A 20,014-nucleotide genomic window follows, 5' to 3' on the forward strand; every position below is an offset into this window, starting at 1 on the left:
GACCGCGAGGAATGTTCTGCACGGACGCGGACAAAGGGCACGAGGCTGTTAAACTCCTCGTCGTTCCGTAGTTCTTTTCATAGCTCAGCGTGCAGTTCGAAGAAACGCAAGGTGGCAGGACGAGACCAGGTGGGGAGTAGCGACGCGGTCAATCGAGTTTGTGTTGAAAGCGGGGCGCGAGGACGCAAATTGGCAGGAGACTGTAAGGTCTTGAAGGAGCTGATAGTGAGTCAGCCCTTTTGTTGTTCCTCCGTAGCCAGAGTAGCTTTCAAACCACGCCCACCGCGGGTTCGACTCAAAGTATGAGTCAGACGTATGCGTTTGGAAAGGGAGGCCAGGAGCGCTTCCGTAGAAATGAAGTGTGTTGTTTTTTATTTTGAGCATCGGAAAGTTTTCGCGATTTGAGACTGAGATTTCTTTCTATATGTAAACGTATGAGCTTAGTTTGTGTTTTGTTAGAAAAGCTCCGAGATTTGAAAGACGCGTTTGTGTAAACATGTAGTCTCGCGAGATGCTCATTAATAAGTAGATAGGCTTTTTTTGTGTATGTGTGAGTAACCTAAAGGTCAAGGTTATCGTTGAGAAGCCTATCGTAACGCGCGTGTGTGTTATTTAACCTTCTTTCTTTTTTAAGTGTTTTGAATTTTCTAAGGTTAAGCGCGTAGATTTTCAGTGAGTGCATGATTTGCACTGAGGAGCGTTCTTAGTTCCATTAGCGCGTGTCCTGTGTGGACGGAAGGAAGCAGACTTTATGACTGGGTTGCTAGTGTGTGTGGAGGGCAGCCGTATTCTGACTTCTTTAGTGAGCGTGCGTGGAACGAGTTATTAAAAGACGCATTATTTTAAGGGTTCTGCGGAGTGTTAAGTCCCGCAAGTTTAATTGTTCGTTTATGTCACGTGTCCTGTAGGCTTTTCAGGGAAGAAACGTGAGTAAGCGTAAATGAAAAGTTTGCCTACAACGCAAGTACGCGTTCTGTTTAGTGACCACAAGGCTAGTGCGCTTGTGATTACGTACTTGTGAGGTTGACCAGATTGATCAGTGGCACCGATACGTGCGATAAGTACGCCACTACGATAGATTGAAAACATGCTGTTCGTACAGTTAGGCCACTTAAGTAATGTTCGGCTGTTTTCATTTGTTGTTTGCATCGCCAACGACCCTTTTGTTTTGCAACAACAATAGTAGTCTGGTCTTGTCGGCAATCGAGGAGAAATGCATAGCTGTTTGGAGGGGTGGTTACAACTGTTTTGTCAAAATTGGGGAACTAAAAGATCAGGGTTGATTTTGACTCAGTAATAGCCTGGCCAGTCAGGGGTGAAGAGCCTGCGCTTACGCGTGGTGCAGCGCTGTGTTGTTTGGTTTGTTTGACGTATGTTCTCCAGGGCCCAGGATCCCGAGGGTTGTCAAACGAGGCTAGACCCCAGTACCCTGCAGCTTCTTTCAGCGTTCCTCATGGCCAGCGAATTGAGTTCACCGGCCATTCAGAACAACCGGGGCGAGGACGAGCTGTTAGATATGGAGCTGTTTCCTGCGATTACTTCGAGTTCCCCAAACCACTTCGAGTCGCAGCACAGCTAATTGAGGAATGCCGAAGCATGAAAGCACATTCCAGAGGAGCGGCCGAGCAAACAAGTTTAAGGCAACAAGTTCACGTGCCAACAAGTTCGTGCGCCGCCGGGATTAGCAGGTGGGCCTCGGACAATGGAGCATGAGCAGCCCTCCCCTTCTCCTCGTTAGAAGTGCATTGCCAGTCTGCGAGGCAAGACCGCAGAAAGCCGCCAGGTGTGACACCGCGACACGGGCCCCTACCATTGGCTGAAAGTGGCGTCATCGGAGCGGACTCTCCCATTGGTCAAACATGACGTGACTTACAGTGCTCGAATGGTTTATAAGAAGCCTTCCTGAGAGACCCGAGCATTCTGGGATGCCCTGATTCCCTGATTCACCTCTCTCGAACTTCTTGCCGCGGGCCGCAGCGTCCGAGTTGCTGCCGGCCCGTAATGTCTGTACGAATGTTAATTGACGCTCACCTCCCTGTACATAATGTAGAATAAATACTCCCAAGTTTGGGCTTTTCTTCCCGAAGTCCGTCTTCCAACCCCTACAATACACTGCCAGCCTGGATGTCAGGCTTTAGGCAGGAGTGGGGTACAGAACAATACAGTATATAGGAATACAATGTACATTTGGTCGAGAAGTACGGCATTAGATAAACCCACATAGGCTATACAAAGCGGAGTACAAACGATATGCCACGACAATGTGAAGTATCGTTAGCTATTGCGGAATTTATTGAATTTTCTCCCCAGCGTGCCGTGCTAGCATTCAGTAGGCTAGGTGGGCACTAGTCGGAGTACATAAAAGGTTAGAATAGGATAACTTGCAAGATACTATAGATTAAAATAACGAATATTAAAAGTAACTTGCGCGGTTAGTAGTAATGTGCGTGGTTGGCATGCGTGCTAACCACGAACATCGGTGCAGTTGGCAAGCCGTGGTTTCGCGCCTTGTGCGCACAACTTCAAAAACTTTGCGCTTTGCAATAGCCGGATGGTTTTGCATTAGTACTAACGTTGAACAATAGTAGGCACGCTGTCTCTACAGTGGACTTTCATGAGTTGCGAAGCACCATGGGGTCTGGATAGCGCTACTAAGCTCAGATATTTAGGACGATATACCTAAGCTTGCTCCCCAAAGGCTCGCCAGACGCTTATAGGCGCCCCGTGTTTGAGGAGCCTAAAACCCCTCAAACTTCGTAATGTAGCGACACTCTCCTCCTCCGCCTTCACTCCTCGTTTCTCCTCTCTTTCACGCTCCCTCCTCGACCCTGGCGCCGACTACACTGCTCGAACGTAGCAACGGCGCCGACATGCGCTCCTCGCCACTCCATAGACGCTTCTCGAGCAAAAATGGCGCTGATGCACGGCGCGAGGGCCCACGTGATGCTATTAGGCCAATAGCGACGCGGCATCGGCGTCGGCCAGAGCGCGCGAGGAGGAGGCAGCATTCTTCAAAGCGTGGCACTACTTTACGAAGTTTAAGGGTTTTAGAGGAGCCCCGCGCGCCGCGCCAGCTGCTGTGGTCGACCCCCAATGATTCGTGCCATCTGCCGAGAGAGACATGAACCACGACTGAAAAAGTGGTCGGCGCGGCAGCCTCGTTAAGACACTTTATCTGTTCTTTCACCGTGACTATATAGACTTCGATAACGAATTCTACAATCTTAGTACGGCTTATATAGCATCTGTAATACGATTTTACGTTCAATTGCTATCTTTCATTACACAGCAGCACATACCATTGCTATTATTTCCAGCAGTAAAAGCTACGTACTTAATTTTACGACACAATGGATGTAAGTGTATACCCACAACCTTATTCTTTCTGCTGCCTTGTACGAACTAAAAGGCGTGATATCACCTCATAAGGCGTTCAGAAGCAGTGGTTATGACAAGAGGAAAACATTTTTCAATCAAACGCGCGGCGAGTGCCTGCTGAAACTGACGTTCACCTTATGCACACATGCCTCGTTGAGGAAGGACTGGAATCACGACATGCCTATTCCATTGTTCGCAACTTTTGGATGTGCGGAGCGAACGTTCGCCTACTATAGAAACGGGATGTTTTGTTCCAAGAAATGCCTTATTTACCAGATTTTTCAATTACGCATGCAATTCACGCATTAATTACATTCAAATGCACTATAAAGAAAGGAGAAAAAAAGAAAAACGTCACGGATGTTATCAAGGACAAGAAAAATATAACTTGTAATTTTGCTCGTTTTGGATTCCTAAACATATAAAGAAGCTCCTCGTCAAGTTGGGTTAATATTTGCACGATAGAGAAGAAAATCATTAGTTTTCTTTTTTTTTTTATTAGGCAGTGGCACGCACTGTCTTAAAGTTATTCTGAACTGCCGACAATGCTTTTTCCCGAAAACAGTGATGCTCTCTGCATACTGAGTAAAAAACTTTCATATCCGATATAACGAATCGAAGCTCCTTGTGGTTCTTGTGCACCCAAAGCTCCGCAAAGGAGTATTTTTGCATGCCGCCCGCTTTGTAACGCGTCCGCTGCGACTGCGATTCGAACCCACAACCTATAGTTCTCTGCAGCCGAACGCCATACAGCCACCGCTGTGGACATTTTGTCAGCGGACATAACACATGACTTGACGTTACAGGCCTGGCAGAACAGAACGACGCTAGGGGACGACGCGCTGTACATGCGTATACGCACCGCGCTTTCGAAACACAGCTATAGCAGCCATGAAACAGTTTTCGTGACAAATAGCTGCAAAACCTGGAATTCAAAGGTGACCGCTATAGCACATTTTACTTTCAATGTGCATGCGCTGTAGGCGCAAATTTTGTTTCATTGCAGCCGTTACTACAAGAGACGACGGTTGCGACCACTGCACCAATAGGCCATTCACTGTTCCACCCAGAATGATGGACAAGCTACAACACGATCATCGTGTTGCGCCTGATGTTGGGCTTGCCTCTTGCAGTCCAGTCACTCTCTACGTTCGCCAATTATGGTCAGCTAGCTCCCGCTAAGCCTGCGAGCTCAACAACGCGCCAAGTCGATACGCCTGTACAGCAGAGCCTTTCTTGGAGCGGCTACATGTCCCACTCTGCTCACCGACGAGAACAATTGTTTGCAGAAGGGAGTCCTCGCATTCTGGACAGAACGAACCGCTCTCCATTCCCCTAACACCGCCATGTACATGGTATACGCGCGAGAAAAGCCGAGCACTTTCTTACAAGCACGTTATAAGCTGACCGAACCGCACGGTTAAGAAAAGTGCTGTGTTCGACGAGTTCGCCATGAGTTCACTTATGCAGCGAACACCCGCCAAGTTGCAAAAATATACCGGGTGCTCCATACAGCGAAGCTGTTTATGCGGACCCTGTGCCGATGTTGTCGGACTTCGCTACAAAGGGGCCACGTGACCTAACGGGAGAGGAAGAGCTCAACAGGGGGAAAGGCGTTGAAGTGACCCCTTTCCCCCTGTGATAATGCTATATAATATTACACGGGCATTGTATACGGTTGTCATACGTTGCATTTTCGGCGATCGAGCCAGATAGGCATCGAATTTATCGAAGATTGATTCCACCCTGCCGCAAAAGAAACAAATGTTATGCTGGATGACACAAAGGCTTATGACAAGCTGTTGAAAATGCTCTCTGGAAGCAGCGCCATTCGTGAACTGTAGAGCGCCAAAGAACAACGGACACAGGTAGTTTACAAGCAAGCGCTCATTAGCAGCGCTATGTTCGCCTACCACGTGATAAGGCGACGCGAAGACTGCAGCCAAACAATGTCACTGTTCAGATATAGCCTGTGCGCAGGCAACGACAGAATAATCCGCGCGTAATCTTATATAGTAAGCGAAGGCATACGCGAAACAGCAGGAAGCGCGCCCACCAGGTCGCCAAATTCCGCACCTCCCGTTGGGCGGTTTATCGCCCGCACTAAAACGTGATTGCTATACTGCGGGCACAGAGCCAGGAGTTGTGTTCGTCGAGACGAGGCTGGTAATAAGGACTTATTTATAGCATGCATGTATTCACGTATGGCGTGTATCAAATGAAAGGACAGCGGGGCATCACGCGCACGGTATACGAGTCGTAGACACACGGTTCCAGCGCCCGCACTTGCATCTGCACGATTTCAGTCTACGTGCACCAGCGACAGAGATCGGGCGGCGTTTCGTGTGTGTTCGTGAAAGAAACGACTGGCAGGGCGTTGTGCAACCTAGGAGCCCACGTACAAGCCAATATCGCTGTGCAGGAGGGCTCGCCGCGAGAAGGCCGGCTCCCCTTTTTGAACACGTCCCTTTTCTCCTCACCCGCTCTTCCCAACCAGACAGACCACTTTAATTCGAGGATAAAAGCCGAGCGGCGCAGCGCGCACGTACAGCGAGCACAGCTACAGAGGTCGTCGGCATGGCTTCCAGAAAGTGGTCGCGTGAGCGTAGCTCGCGCCGACGTAATTCTGTCCCTGGTGCGGGACTTCCGGGCCGGAAGGGCTGGCCCCAGCATCTTCCCTCCGGCGGTGGCCTCGTGTGCAGGCAGCGCGTGCACCACAGCCAGAGCAAACGACACGGCCTCGAATGCCGGCCGGGACTCGGAAGCGCTTTCATAAACAACGCCCTCGTCACGTGGTATATCCTGGTCTTTGAGAACGAACAGCAAAAAGCAGACAAGACGTGCACAACCTCACGGCTGTTTATCTTCCCAGGTACAGCGAAGTGCAGTCTCTACCCACACGTGGCATTGTTGCCCGATTTCGCCCGGCTCGCAGGGCTCGCAGCGCTGTGCTTCCACTTGTGACCTTCGCAATTACGTTCTTTTTTTTTTTTAAATAAGCACTTTTTCGCGTGTTGCTCTTGCAGTCAGTCATCGGCATTTCTTACAGCTGCCGATAAATCATTGCACGCATTTAAATAAACAAGGAAAAGTAGTAGCCCCCCCCCCCCCACACACACACACACACACACACAAAAGAAAATCCGCTGACGCTTATCCGGTCGCCAACGGTTTGCACGGGTGCACATTGCTCCCAACTCCGGCAGCCACCGCGTCAACGCGGCTTATCGGCGCGCTCCGAGCCCAGAGCGAGACCCGCACGGCGCGCCGCCTCGACACAGGGTCCCAGCCCGTCGGCTAAGCATGCCCGCGGCGAGCGTCTACGTTCCCGCGGTGGCGCATGGCTCTTTTATTGCAGCGCTAAACACGAGTCTGCCAACGTGCACCTCTCGTACCCCGATAATTACACGCGTCAAAGGAATAACCGACGAAGTTATTCGCGAAACAAGCAGCCGCGCTATAGAAGACGCAGCACTCCCCGCTAACAAGTGTTCAAGATGCCCCAAAATGCATGCCGTAGTAGAAAACGTGTGTCGCTGGCGGAGCAATGTCGCTCAGACATGCAGTTAATCATCATTCAATTGGATTCGCTGACTTAAATTCAAGCAGTGAAAAAAAATAAATAAAGGAGAGCTGGATTAAAAAATAAAGACAGTTTCACCTGGATGGGGAAGCACAGACGGGGATAGAAATAATTAGCGTTGCGCTTGAAAGCTTTGGACGGTCTCCCGAACGCTTTGGACAAGCATACGCATGTTGGCGCGACGCCGCATGCACGCAAGCCAGCCCAGGCGTCTGACAAATGATGTTTATTGGCATTCCCTTTGAAACGGGTAGCGGACAAATAGTTCCCTAGCCTGCTTGATTTAATCAGGGCATCTACCGCTACCTAGCGTTTTGCCTATCTGACCTCGATCTTAACTTTCTTATTTAAAACCTCTATCACTAATTTTGTACCATTACCTACACTCGCAATGACTCCGGTTCTATCAATATCACCCCTGCTTTTTCGTACATCAATACTCCAATCGTCTCTCAAATATCCCGACTGCTGACCAGTTAGCCATTCCATCTTCTTTGAATCCCAACGCTTCTGGAAGGTCGACAATCCCTGCGAGTCTCGCTGGGTGAATATCTTAGGCATTCCACTGCGATGTGCCGAGTGGTTTTTGGGCTTCCTTTGCAGCACACACAAGCCCGATCCTGTGGGGCATATTTGCTCCGCCATGTCTTTCTTTTTCTCTTTTTTTTTGTCCTCAGGCGTGATGAGCGCCGCCAGTGGCGTTGCACCTCGATGGTGCGCGAGACGAGACCAAGGAGGTGAAAGAAAAACTGCTGGAGTGGAAGCTCCCGTAGCTTCTTATATACCGGGAAAGGTGAAGCCAATGCTTGCCCCTCCTTCACCTGAAATAGAGCCTTGTCGTGTGTTGTCCGCCTACAGATTAAGTGATATGGCTCTGTGATTGTAATACTAGGCTGATTAGAAAAGCTGGTTGTTCCCAAGGAAAACAGTAACTTCGGAATATTGATGACGTTCTCCCCAGTACAATATGCCAGGATGTTCAGATTTCACACCAAAACCAGCAATACAGAGATACACGCAGATAAGTATGTGTCTGGTAAAATAAGCCGTGATTAACCAAGGAGGTTGATTAACTCGTGGGAAGTGTGCGACTAGCGCTTCATCACCGTTTCTTTATCGTTTATTCATAGTTTTATCGTGGCCCTCCTGTGCGGCTTCACCTTTGGGACATAGTTTCCACTTCAGCAGTTTTTCTTTAACCTCCTTGGATGAGACCGACAGGATTCAGCGCCCAGTGAAATATTAGATAACGGCAGCTTGACCTTTGCTGCTCAGACCAGGGCACAGACGCAGCAGCTCAGCAAGAACTCTGCAGGCGATCACAGTGCGCGCAACTATCGTGCCAGCAGCGAAAGGCGGAGGAGCGCTGACCTCGCTCCGCCACCGAGAAGGCGTTGACGGTGTTCCGTCCCTGCCTTCCCTGTCGCTCCGCCGTCTTTGTAGCCGAACGCATTTCTGCGTCTTTCGAGACCGCCGCACGCGAGCCGCGAATGCGCCGTCAGCGGAACAGCGCAACGGCGGCGATGGCGTGAATGCGCCTCCTCGAGCGTCCGTATAACTGCGATCGCAATAGTAACAAGCTCACTTCACCCCCCGTGAATCGGGAAACCGCGCGAGAGGGGAACGGCTAACTGATCGTCATTTTTTTTTTCACTTATGAGAAGACACTACAAAAGTGTTATTCTATCGAGTTACAGTCCCAATCTCAACAACTTCGGCAAACGCTATACTTTCTACGCTGTTTTCGACTCCAATATGAATTAGGTGCGACAAAGTCCATAGAATACGCGCCCTTACTTAGCAAGAACGCAAATAAAGAGAGAAAGATATGCACTATGTGCTCTGTTGCTGAGACTTCATTCCTTCCTGCACTTGAGAGCGAGTGACGAGGAGCAGTTGGAGATTTCAGAGAAGCCTGCGAAATAGTTTGCTTCCCTCCTTCCGCCCACGGGGGGAGCGCGTTTCCGTCATCAATGTGGGAGAGGCACGCACAACCGCCCATATTTCACGGCTGCGATACACCGGGACGTGATGGCTCGCGACAGCGCGCCCCGGTTTTCCTCTTTTTGGAGCTCGGCCATATAAACCGGGCTCTTCCTAATCGACGCGTCCGTCGACGCGCCGGACAAGCCATTAGCAAGGTCACGGCAGAAGAGGGCCCAACGTGACCGGGTTCCGTCTCGGCCACTGCCCTCCCTTCCCGTGCATATGGACACCACCACCTAGATATGGCACACTGTTGCTGCTGCGGCTGCGCTGAGGCGCGGCAGCAGCGGCTTCTAATGCATTTGCAGTGTCAACGTGCAAAAACTGTATCTGTGTGAAGTCTGGGAACCCGGTCAGGTGGCAGAGGTAGAGAGAAAATGGGAGAGCGTAGAAGAGCGTACATATATGTATATATAAACAAGAGAGAAGACGGAAAACTGAGGAGCTCGATGTTTGTTAATTAAGGCCATATAAAACAAACTGGCAATGAAGCCAAGAAAAGCATCAGGAAAATTAGCTATGGTTGAAATTGAAATGTAGTAAATAATAAAGAAAAGGCAAATGAAAGTAGACGAAAAGATATATTGTCACATAGTAGTGACGGTGAACAATGCAGCTGTAAAACTGTGAATGACAAAACTAACTTGTTATCGGGCGAACTTGTGCCCCCAAAGGCAAGTCACACTCAAAGCACAGCGATAGCGGGGGCCTTGACCTACGCTTGACCGACGCGCCGGTCAAGCGCGCCGGCTTTTGTACACGAGTCATCGAAGATTCCAGAGTAATCGGTGGTACCCGCGTGTCTTCCAGACGGTTCTACTCAATTAGCGTCGCACATGCAATCAGATTACACAAGCTTCGGTGACTGCATTCATGTCTCATCAACATGCCCAAACAGTCACCTTAGTGAACTAAAGTTAGCTCAGAACATGGCTCAGTAAATACTAATAACGTCATGATGTCATGAGCAAATCATAAAAGAAATCCTTCGGTTCATTGTAACAATAAGTGGTATCCAAATCCACGTCCGAGTGGCAGCTCTCACTAGAATTCTTTACGCAGGTCTTGAGGCCAGTGTTGTGCTAGCTGCATGTGGCGGAACTTAAATGGAGCCGGAAATACGCATTGAGAGCTAGACAGCATATACACCTTCAATGAGACACCTGCAGAACATCATCAAACGTCTTGGCTATGTTTTTGGCTACTTTTCGTTCACGAACAATTTTGGTCTGGCTATTTTTGGGCTACGTTTTGAGGCGATTTGGCTATTTTGTGTTAGGGCCATCTGGCAACCCTGAAGGTGACTGATACTATACAGGTTTGTTCGAGACACTTCACTCTGGTCGACTTCTTTATTCCCGGCGAATAGACCATTGCTTTCTTTTGTTTATTTTGAATATCTTGCTCGAATTTCAAATCGCGGAGTGCACTTCGTTCAGCCGGGTGGTTTGATAAACTGTAGTAATGTACGCTATAAGCGTCATATGATTTTGTTCCTTTATAGTTTTCCGCCCCAGCATTAGTGTCACTAACGCTTCAAGCAGCAGGAATATTTTCGCTAATGTACTTTTGTATGCAGGCATGGTAGCAGGAATTATCACTGCCTCAGAAGGTCCGAAGTTGATTATGACTCATGCTATAATCAGCTTCATAAACCTCATAAAGCTTCATAAAGATAGAAGCGACATATCGTTTTCGTAGCAGACTTTAGTTTGGCAGTACAAGCAGAAGATGCTGTTTTCTCACTCAGTGAATTGACAGTTTGCTTGCTCGCAACAAATTCAGAAGCCACTGCAAGCAGCGCTCGTTCCAGCCTGGCAGCATTCGACCTGAAAGCACAGCGCCGCTAGTTTGCATTCTTATGACACAGTGCGCACGCAGCTAAATTCCACTACAACTGGTTCAGTTCAATTCCGATTCGTGCATTTACACCAATACAAGGGACTTTGTCCAAAAGAGAACCCTCGCTAAAACTTGGTCCGATTTGTTGTTATTCACGCCTCGCGTTTCTCCAGGGTTTGAGAATTTCTACGGGAGACGGATGTCTTCTGCGTCAGCAAGCCCGGGCCCTGCCTCGAGCACTGCCAGCATCCACAAGCGCCAGCCATTGGACGCAGACGACCTTATCGCACCTATCAGCTAACAATAAGAAGAAAGGAGCGGCCCCGGCTCACAAACGGAACTCATTTGTTTTGATATCCAGACACATTGACCAGGTAACGTTACAGTTTTTAGCCCCGTCATTGCATAATATCCGTATATAGCTTTTGAAAGTACGATATACGTTACTGCCTACATATAGTGAGATGCTATATACTGCAACACAAGTCGCATTGTGGATTTGGCTATGAAAACGGTCGAGTATCGCACCTGTACCAGTGGAGCAACGCCGCGAACAAGTGCTTGCAGCTTTCGGAGGCTCGCTACGCACAAACACTACCATTTTTTTTTTTAACCCCCGACTCGCTGGGCAGTCTGGACGTTTGCACGCACAGCGCAACTATTTCCGCGATGTCGTCGCTCTTATCCTTGAGACCGATCAAAATAAGGTGATCTGCTGCAAGGACCCCTTCGGCTTCCACGAAACACCTGGATTCGACGCCACAAATGAAAACGTGACCACAGCACCAAGCTAAAGAGCCGCCGTAAACTTGAATGTCGTAGCCATCTTTGTTTATTTGGACAGTGTTGCCAGCTCAAGTAGCAGATTCTGGAGTAGCCAATACTGGCGTATTACACTTCTGTAAATGCAAATTAAACACATTTACCGTTAGCACAGGTTTCGCAGAATATAAAACAAGTGAAAGTGAAATACGCGCCACCTCAATTCAAGCAATTCCTGTGACCTGACAGACTGCATGTAAGAATGGCTGGACAACGCGCTGGCAAACAATGACTTCAGAATTCTTTCTCAAGCAACGCCATACTCGTATGAAACGAAGGTTGCACTTTTATTTTTTGGGCAGACTTGTCAATATTCTAAGAATAAAATTTGAAATCGTGAAAATTTGCCGCCGGCGCGTTCCAAAATCGAACAATGTAAAATGTTCACATTGGTGGGCCAGACTGCAGAGCATGTGTATAACGAAGGTATCGTGAGAAACGCTTTCCGTCGAGTGGAGTTTTTGCTCAGAGAGGAGCACGCCGTCCATTTCAGCCTGAGCTTCCGTAGACGATTGGTTAGCTGTACAGATCTGTATGGTTTAACACAGCCTGTGAAAATGGTTTTATTCTTTAATAGGAATACCGGACCCAGCACGCGCAGCTATGACTACATTCAATGGGCACGGTTAAGGCAAGCTTGCTTTCAGAGACAAGCTGATCTAGCACGGTAAACTGTGTACGATGAAGGTATAGTAGATGTATTCCGTTCTCCCGACAGTCAGTGCTTCAAAAGCGTCAAATGATCCAGACAAAAAAGAACTATAGAGTCACAAGAAGTCGAAACAAAACAAAACGGATCAACGAACGAACAATCTTAAACGCTTTTTGCAGGACACGGTTCGCAACAAGGGCGGACCAAGAAAGACTCCCTATCGCGCCTAATTAGCAGCATAATTAACTAAGGTTCGCAAAGTAGTTTTTTAATTAACATTAGACTGTAAATGTCAATTGGACGTTTGTAGCTAATGACGAGCTCGTAACAAATCGGGTTTTAGAACGGATCAAAAGCCTTTAATTAAAGGGACCGACAAGCGCCATATAGCTGAACATGCCGTGAGATGGCGGAAATGAAAAGACCAGGATTTATAGTGATAGAATCGAACATGCCGTTCGCGATTTGAATAATAATTATAATTTTAAATTCGTTCAGAAGGTCGCGAAAAGCGGTGCGTGGGGCGAACTGGAGGTAAAACTTGGTACTTTAAATGTATGCAATGACATTGCTATAAGTAAGTCGGCTGTTATTAAGTGCACCAAAGTTATTGGTGAAAATCGCAGTTAACGCTGACAAGCGGCGCTGCCTGCGCGGTATAACGAGTGAAACAGCAGATCCGTGGCGTCCGTAGTTACATGGCGACGCACGTGAGCGCTTCTGTATGCGTGCCAGCAGCACATGAATGGAATCGCATATGCTATCGCTTCCCACCAAAGCCGGCGTGCAATCGCTATCGCACTCAGCGATTTATCTTGCCAGCATGCTTCCAGCTTACGGCTACATGAGCAACATTCTAATAAAAAAAAATGTTTCACGGTGTTTTCGCAATGTCACTGCACGATTGGACACTCAGACCGGTAAGCTTCCCACTGCGCATAAAAAAAAATAAAAAAAAAACGAAAAAAAACCGGCTAGCACAAAAATTGGCTGTCGGTCCCTTTAAAGCACGCTGGTGTGAATTAGAGTTCCGACTCATTTTCAGTACGCAACCAAGCACGTCAAAAGCGTGCGTAAGCCCGCCCTAAAGTTACGTGACATGACAAAAGTGACGCCACTAAACAAAAGCAGGGAAACCTAGCGACGCACCTAAATGCCGCTGGCTGAAAAAAAAAAAAAAAAGAGAACAGGCCCTGAATGCACAGCCACATGAACCTGCTGTCGACCAGCACCGTTTCGATAGAGGAGGCCTACCTCAAGTAGTTCCTCCCCCACCCTCTATTCCGTTGCCCTCTTCCCTTTAATGAGGGATAAATAAAGTTTTTTCACCATCATCACAAACCAAACGCCGACCACCAGCCGAGATCACCTTGCATAAATAAGCTTGGCGTTGTGGACGGCGCTCCATGCACGGTATACATGACACGTCGTGTCACATCAGCGCGTGACGCAACTTTAAGGCGTGGTTACGCAAGCTCCTGCATGGAGCGATCGGTTTCGGTGTCACCCTGGAAATTAGTGGTAAATATTCGCGCCAGCGTGCTTTAAATAAGGGCTTTTGATCTGTTTTAAAGGCCGATTTGTTATGAGCTCGCCATTAGCTACAAACGCCCAATTGGCATTGGCGGTCTGACGTTTCCAATCAAAAAGTTAATTAGCGAATCTTAGTTATTTAGGTAGCTAAATGTCTTTGCAGAGAGTTTGCTGTACGCACTTCATGTGAATTTAGTCATGAAAAAAAAAGTATTATTGTGTCTCACATCCTCTTACTTTTGTTGATTAGGGATAGCCGTAGCTGAAATACCACAGATCTTGGTCATTATATCGACTAAACTGAAGATCAGCAAAATCATGATGTTAGCATGGGTCAACTTAAAAAAGTCCGAGGTTACGAGCAAAACACGTTTCGTATATTTCAGCTAGCAAGGAATCCCGGTGCTTCTCAGGAAATTAAGCCTCACATTGTTCTTTTCATCTACGTTTTCCAAGGTGTTTCTTTGAATTTTAAATGAAAGTTTTAGAGAACCTCTAAAGGTTTATTTCTATAAACCGATGAAATAATGAAAAATTGAAAATCCGGCAAAATCCATCTTTTTGACGACTGTCAGCGTCAACGCGATCTTCAATGAATCAATGTAGCGACACACTGTATTACCAATGGCGAAACACGTCATGCATGACAGCGTGAGGCATGCTTGGAGCCGGACTCTCGCACTTCGATAATGATGAGGGTTATGTCATGTATGTCATAGTAGGACATATGAACGCATGTTGTTCTTGTCGTGCCATGCATGTCATTCATGTCATGACATGGCATGTCATTCATGTCATGACATGGCATGTCATTTATGCCACGCCATGTCATTCATTGTCATGTCACGCATTTATGTCATGTATATCCTGATATATATCCACTTAAACAAGCGACCACGACGGCATCACGATGGTGTACGATGGTGTATGAAACGTCATTCATGACGTTTCATATCCATCATGTCATGTATTGCCATGACGTCATTCATGCTATGCATGAATGCCACACATATCCAGTTATATATCCAGTTAAATAAACGACCACGACGGCGTAAGGAGATTAGATAGATAGATAGATAGATAGATAGATAGATAGATAGATAGATAGATAGATAGATAGATAGATAGATAGATAGATAGATAGATAGATAGATAGATAGATAGATAGATAGATTCAACGCACCAAAGTAGGCAATTAATGCTAATCTCATTATGTAATTCCAGCGGTAGTGAAATAGGCGTCCTTAAAGACAAATTGAGTCACATTTTGATGGCTAATTGAGGGACATAATGCACTCTCCGAAACAACAGGTGAACAAAGTTGCGTGACCAGCTCTCAAAGTGTGCTCGCACAAGATCACTTTTAAGCGCACCCGATAACCGACGACTGCAAATTTTAAGTGATCCACAACCTCAATTTGTGCCCCCATTTAACGAACGGAAGACCTTGAACATATTAAGTATGCCTTGAACGTTCGGTGCACCGATATCGACAACTGGCTGTCAGCTCATTCTTTTCTATTCCTTTCTTTGTCGGAAAAAGAAGGTTGCCACAGGTAAGTGACGAATACGCCCGAAGTGAGGCGGACAGACGACACTCTCGGTCGTAAGGAGACACGACCGACAATCCCGTCCCGCTGGGCGACAGCTGGTTCGGCGAGGCAAGGTGCGCGTTTTGCGCACGTGCGCCGAAGGACAGGCACGCTGATGACACAAGCAGTGACATCACACGAGGAACTTCCCGCGAAGCCGTACGCTCTCGCACCTATTCTGCACGTGTTTCGCTTACGCAAGATAGAGATGTATAGAGATGGATAGATAGGTAGATAGATAAATAGATTAGATAGATAAATCGATAGATAGAAGCAGCGACTGCGCAAGTGAAAAGACGTGGTGGAAATGCGGCCTATCGGGCACCGGGAGAAGGCAGAAATAAAGATACGCTAGCGACGGTCTTCTACCATCCGCTCTAACCAGACTTACAGGGTACGAATTACATGCACTTAATTATTTGTAATCGATTACATTTTTGGGAATGTTGTAAGTCAACGAGTACTTGATTTACTCAGAAACGCTCACTGTAATTGAATTACTTTTTCCAGTAACCGAATGCACGTAACCAGTTACTTTGTTGGTGAGACAAACTGCAACAAGCGACGCAACTCTGAGAATCTGAATTTGGGCGACAACTGCAGAGGAACGCCCGAGATGGTGCCACGGGGCATCCTCGCAAATGCGCACGTTCAGACACCCAAACCCGGGGGCTCAGTATTGGGCTGCTCGTCTTGACGCTCCACCGGACGCTGACCGACGAATTAAACGGATGCTGGTGCGCCTCGATAGCGAAGACCGCTTAGGACGTTAGTGCCAGGAAGTCACACACTGACAACTTCTTTCAGCTTTTCACTCGCCCGACCTGGAGCGTCTCTGTGCTGCGCTTCATAGAGGACCCAGATGCTGAGTGACCCCAATATTGTGCGCAAGATGTGTCACAACACCGCCCTAACGCTCGCATCAAGCGAAGTGGCTATGAACTCCCAATCTCTATTTCCTCCTCGAGCAAGTTTTCAGTGTCGCTAATCATGTCTTCACAAGAAAAACATGACATCGACGAACTTTTTATAAAGGCAAACGTCAGTGCAGATAAGCAATGTATGAAGGGTTGCAGAGGACGCACTGAAGGGGGGCCATGCTAGCTCATTCTGTTTCCATAGAAATGAAAGTAACATAGAAATCATCAATTGCTATTCAGTAATTATAATTGCTTAATTATAATTATATGCTTAATTACTTTCGCGGGGCACTAATTCGTAACTAATCAGCTACATATTTTTTCTATGAAGTAAATGTCATTGTAACTAGTTACTTTATTTCTGTAGCCTGTACGGGTGTGATTCTAATAAGCACATTTTTAACTTATTCTGTAAAAACCGCTTTGCGTGCCCTGTGCAGACTTGTGCTGCAGCAGCGTGTTGAATTGGACCGGTTGGTACATTCTGAAACTTGAAGGCAACAGCGTAAAAGCTAGAGGCAGACGAGAATTCAGAATTTTTTTCGAATTCTCGTCTTCGTTGTGTTTTTTGTGCCGTTGCCTTTACGAGCATTTGACAACGCCACTGTGAAATGCGAGTTGCTTATACCGCGATATACCACGTTTGCAACAGTGGTCGGTGAACACTAGACGCGCACGACGTTCACGCCCGCTTTCAGAGGCAGGCCCCTGTACAACGCTCTAATTCGTTGCAGCGCAGGCGCAACGACACGGACAGACGCCGGTGTGCACTGCACGTCTCACGTGGCTGCGCTGCAACGATTTGGAAGATAACCTAGCCGCCCTCATCGGGCTGTAGAATGACTGCGCGTGGTACTCGCATTACAGTTCGAACAGTTACCACCCCGGTAGGCACTTGTTAACAGGACTGCATCGGCGCTCTGAATTTGTCTCCGGGTTCTCTTCCGAGGCGCTGGCATGGGCGAGTGAATAGAGAGTTTTAGTGTAGGGGACGCAAGCGGCTTGCGTACGCAAGAGCTAGGGGCCACGCTACTGCGCATGCGCAGACCCCTACGTCTGACTCTGCGCATGCGCAGTACCGTCGCTCCTAGTTCCTGCGTACGCAAGCCGCTTGCGTCCCCTACACTAAAACTCTCTAATGTTTACAGAACGCTTGCACGCAACTTGCGCGATGCCCCGAAGCGAATATAGGGAAGCGATAAGTACCCGTGCAAAGGCATGCACAAAGTGCAGAGCTCACGTGCGCACCTTTCCTCGTGAAATCCGCCGGCGGTAGAGCAGCACGTGTGCGGAGCCGAAGAGCGAGTCGCCCGGTGGTCAGCGGCCTCGGCGGCGGCGCCCGATGCGCCACTCCGGCGGCCGAGGGGGGTGGCTACGCGAGCGCTACGGGGGGCGGTCCTCTGGCGGCGCTGAGCGAGCATCTCTCGGAAGCGCAAGAGGACGAAACACTCTCGCCCGTCGGCCGCCGCCGGGGAAACACGCCCGCGTGACGGCCGAAGAAATTCGGCAAACGGCGTCGCTTTCCCCTCGCGCCCCCGACACTCCCGTCGCTCTCTCCGATTCGGAGAGAGTCGGCTGCGAGAGCGGCAGCCGGCTTCTCAAGAAGACGAGCTTGAACTTGGCCTCAGTCAATTTTATTAGCGTGCCCAGGAACAACCTGTTGGTCATGGTGTTAATAATAATAATAATAATAATAATAATAATAATAATAATAATAATAATAATAATAATAATAATAATAATAATAATGGTGGTGGTGGTGGTGGTGGTGGTAATGATGATGATGATGATTTAACATCAGTAGAGTACCGGCAGGGCACTACGTCAACGCGACAATCCGCTTGACAACGTCTCCACTCCCTTTACGGTGCGCAGTAGCAGGGAGCGGACACAAAAATTACGCAGATATTCAGGCATTACAATTAAGTTCCGTATACATTCTGCTATTATGCAAGTCAAATCAAATCCATACAAAAAAGGAAGCAAGTGTCCACAGGTTCTGTACAGCTCGTCATCAGATGCAAATCAGGTGAAAGAAATGACGCCAAGAAGCATGTCGCCGACCGTGCACAGCGCAGACCCCGCTCGTTTCTCCGCCCATATGCACCGCCGCGCGAAACTTCAAATTCTTTAGCGCCCACCTTTTCATGGACTCGTGTAAAGCTGGAATTCTTTTTCTGGTACCCGTGAGCCCACGAGACATCGCAAGTAAAAGCTCTTCCAAGTACAATGCCCCTTGCATGCTTGATTAAATCGACTGTTATTCCATCTACTCCTGCTGTTTTTCCCCGCGGTACATGCTTTGCAAAGCGTTTAATCCGATCACTAGTTACACATGAAGCTTCTGTATCCTGTTCGTCAATATGTCCAAGCATGGGCACTTTGACGCACTGGGCACTGTACAGTTCAGTATAGAATTCCTGTGCTGATTTCATGTTGCCATTATTATTACTGCTTCCTAATCATTCCGATGTTCAACTTTCGAATGTCACCTATTTTTGTTGTAGTTGAACAGCTTTGATAATTCAGCAAATTCATCTCTGGAAATTCATCTCTGGAAAGTTATCTCTGGAAATAGACACTTTCATGCTCTGTACTTTCTTTATTAGATCCTTTCTTACCTGAGATATAGAGCTTGCCTGTTTGCTATCTTGCAGCTTTACCTCCAAATCCATTTGCAGCCTCTGAAATTATTTTTAATTAAGGTTTCATTCAGTAGCTGTACGTACGCTCGCAGCCAACGTAAGGAAAGGCGCAGTGAGAGTATAGAGTGCGACATTTTTGAGGCTACCGTGCTGCGTAAAACTTGGCGCTCGGGCGACGAGACCGAGCTGCCGGGACGCCGGCTTACGGTGCTGGCAGCGTCCTGCGATCGGGCAACAATCAACGATGAACCATCGACGCAGCTGGAATGAGCGACGCGCAGTAAGGTCCGAGCGGGGCGTCGATCAGGGCCCGCGGCGAGTGTAGAGTGTCGGTGAGCGACACCGCGGCCGAAAACCGACGCCGAAGGGATGTCATTCCACGAGGGGAGGCCGCACGTACGCCCGAGGAAGCGGGGTGACGTGCCGGAAGCGACGCCTGGTTCCTTCGGCAGAGGGTTTTGAGAATTGCGCGCTACTCAAGCAAACCTGCACGTACGTACTTCACCGCACTCTGGGCCCTCTCACACTCGGTGGACGCTCCTGCATCACTGGGGAATTTTTTTTTTTTTTTTTGCGATCATCAGGGGCCATTATTGATCGAATTTGCTAAAACCTGGAGAGACTATCAATTGTTTCCGATATTGTTAAACGCCGGATCGGTTGCGTGTTGCAATAAAAAACAAACGACGTGGAAAATTGAGGAATGGGGTCATCTTGCTCCACAACAATGCCCGTGCTCACGTCGCTGATGTGGTTAATACAAAACTGGCAAAGTTCAAGTGGGAAACGCTGCAACGTCTGCGAAACAGCCCAGACCTGTCGCCTTGCGACTTCCACATTTTGAGGCAACTGAAAATAACAGCTCAAGGGAAACAGACTCGTGTCGGACTATGACGTGAAAGAGTCAGTTACAGACTTTTTGAAGCAGCAATCCAAGGAGTTTTATGACATGGGAATCACGCGACTCGTTAGTCAGTGGGACAAATGTGTAAATTCTCATGAAGCCTACTTTTAAATAAAGTACTCCGTTTGTCATATATTCGAATTGGCTCACTTTCATT

The 20,014-nt window shown here is 48.0% G+C and overlaps 1 protein-coding gene across 9 annotated transcripts in view; it reads right to left on the bottom strand.

Annotated features, from left to right (window-relative positions):
- RhoBTB (Rho-related BTB domain containing) overlaps window positions 1–20,014 on the bottom strand; it is a 296,605-nt gene that overhangs the window by 103,325 nt on the left and 173,266 nt on the right. The window contains exon 1 of one of the 9 annotated variants that reach the window (XM_065449500.1): window positions 17,557–17,763. The exons of the other annotated variants lie outside the window; for them this stretch is intronic. Within the exon in view, the coding sequence (XP_065305572.1) occupies window positions 17,557–17,729 (173 nt within the window). The 5' untranslated portion in view covers window positions 17,730–17,763. Of the gene's footprint in view, window positions 1–17,556; window positions 17,764–20,014 lie in introns of those variants that run through there. 9 annotated transcript variants of the gene reach the window in all.

This window comes from Dermacentor albipictus, chromosome 1 (assembly GCF_038994185.2).
Source record: "Dermacentor albipictus isolate Rhodes 1998 colony chromosome 1, USDA_Dalb.pri_finalv2, whole genome shotgun sequence".
Lineage (NCBI taxonomy): Eukaryota > Metazoa > Arthropoda > Arachnida > Ixodida > Ixodidae > Dermacentor > Dermacentor albipictus.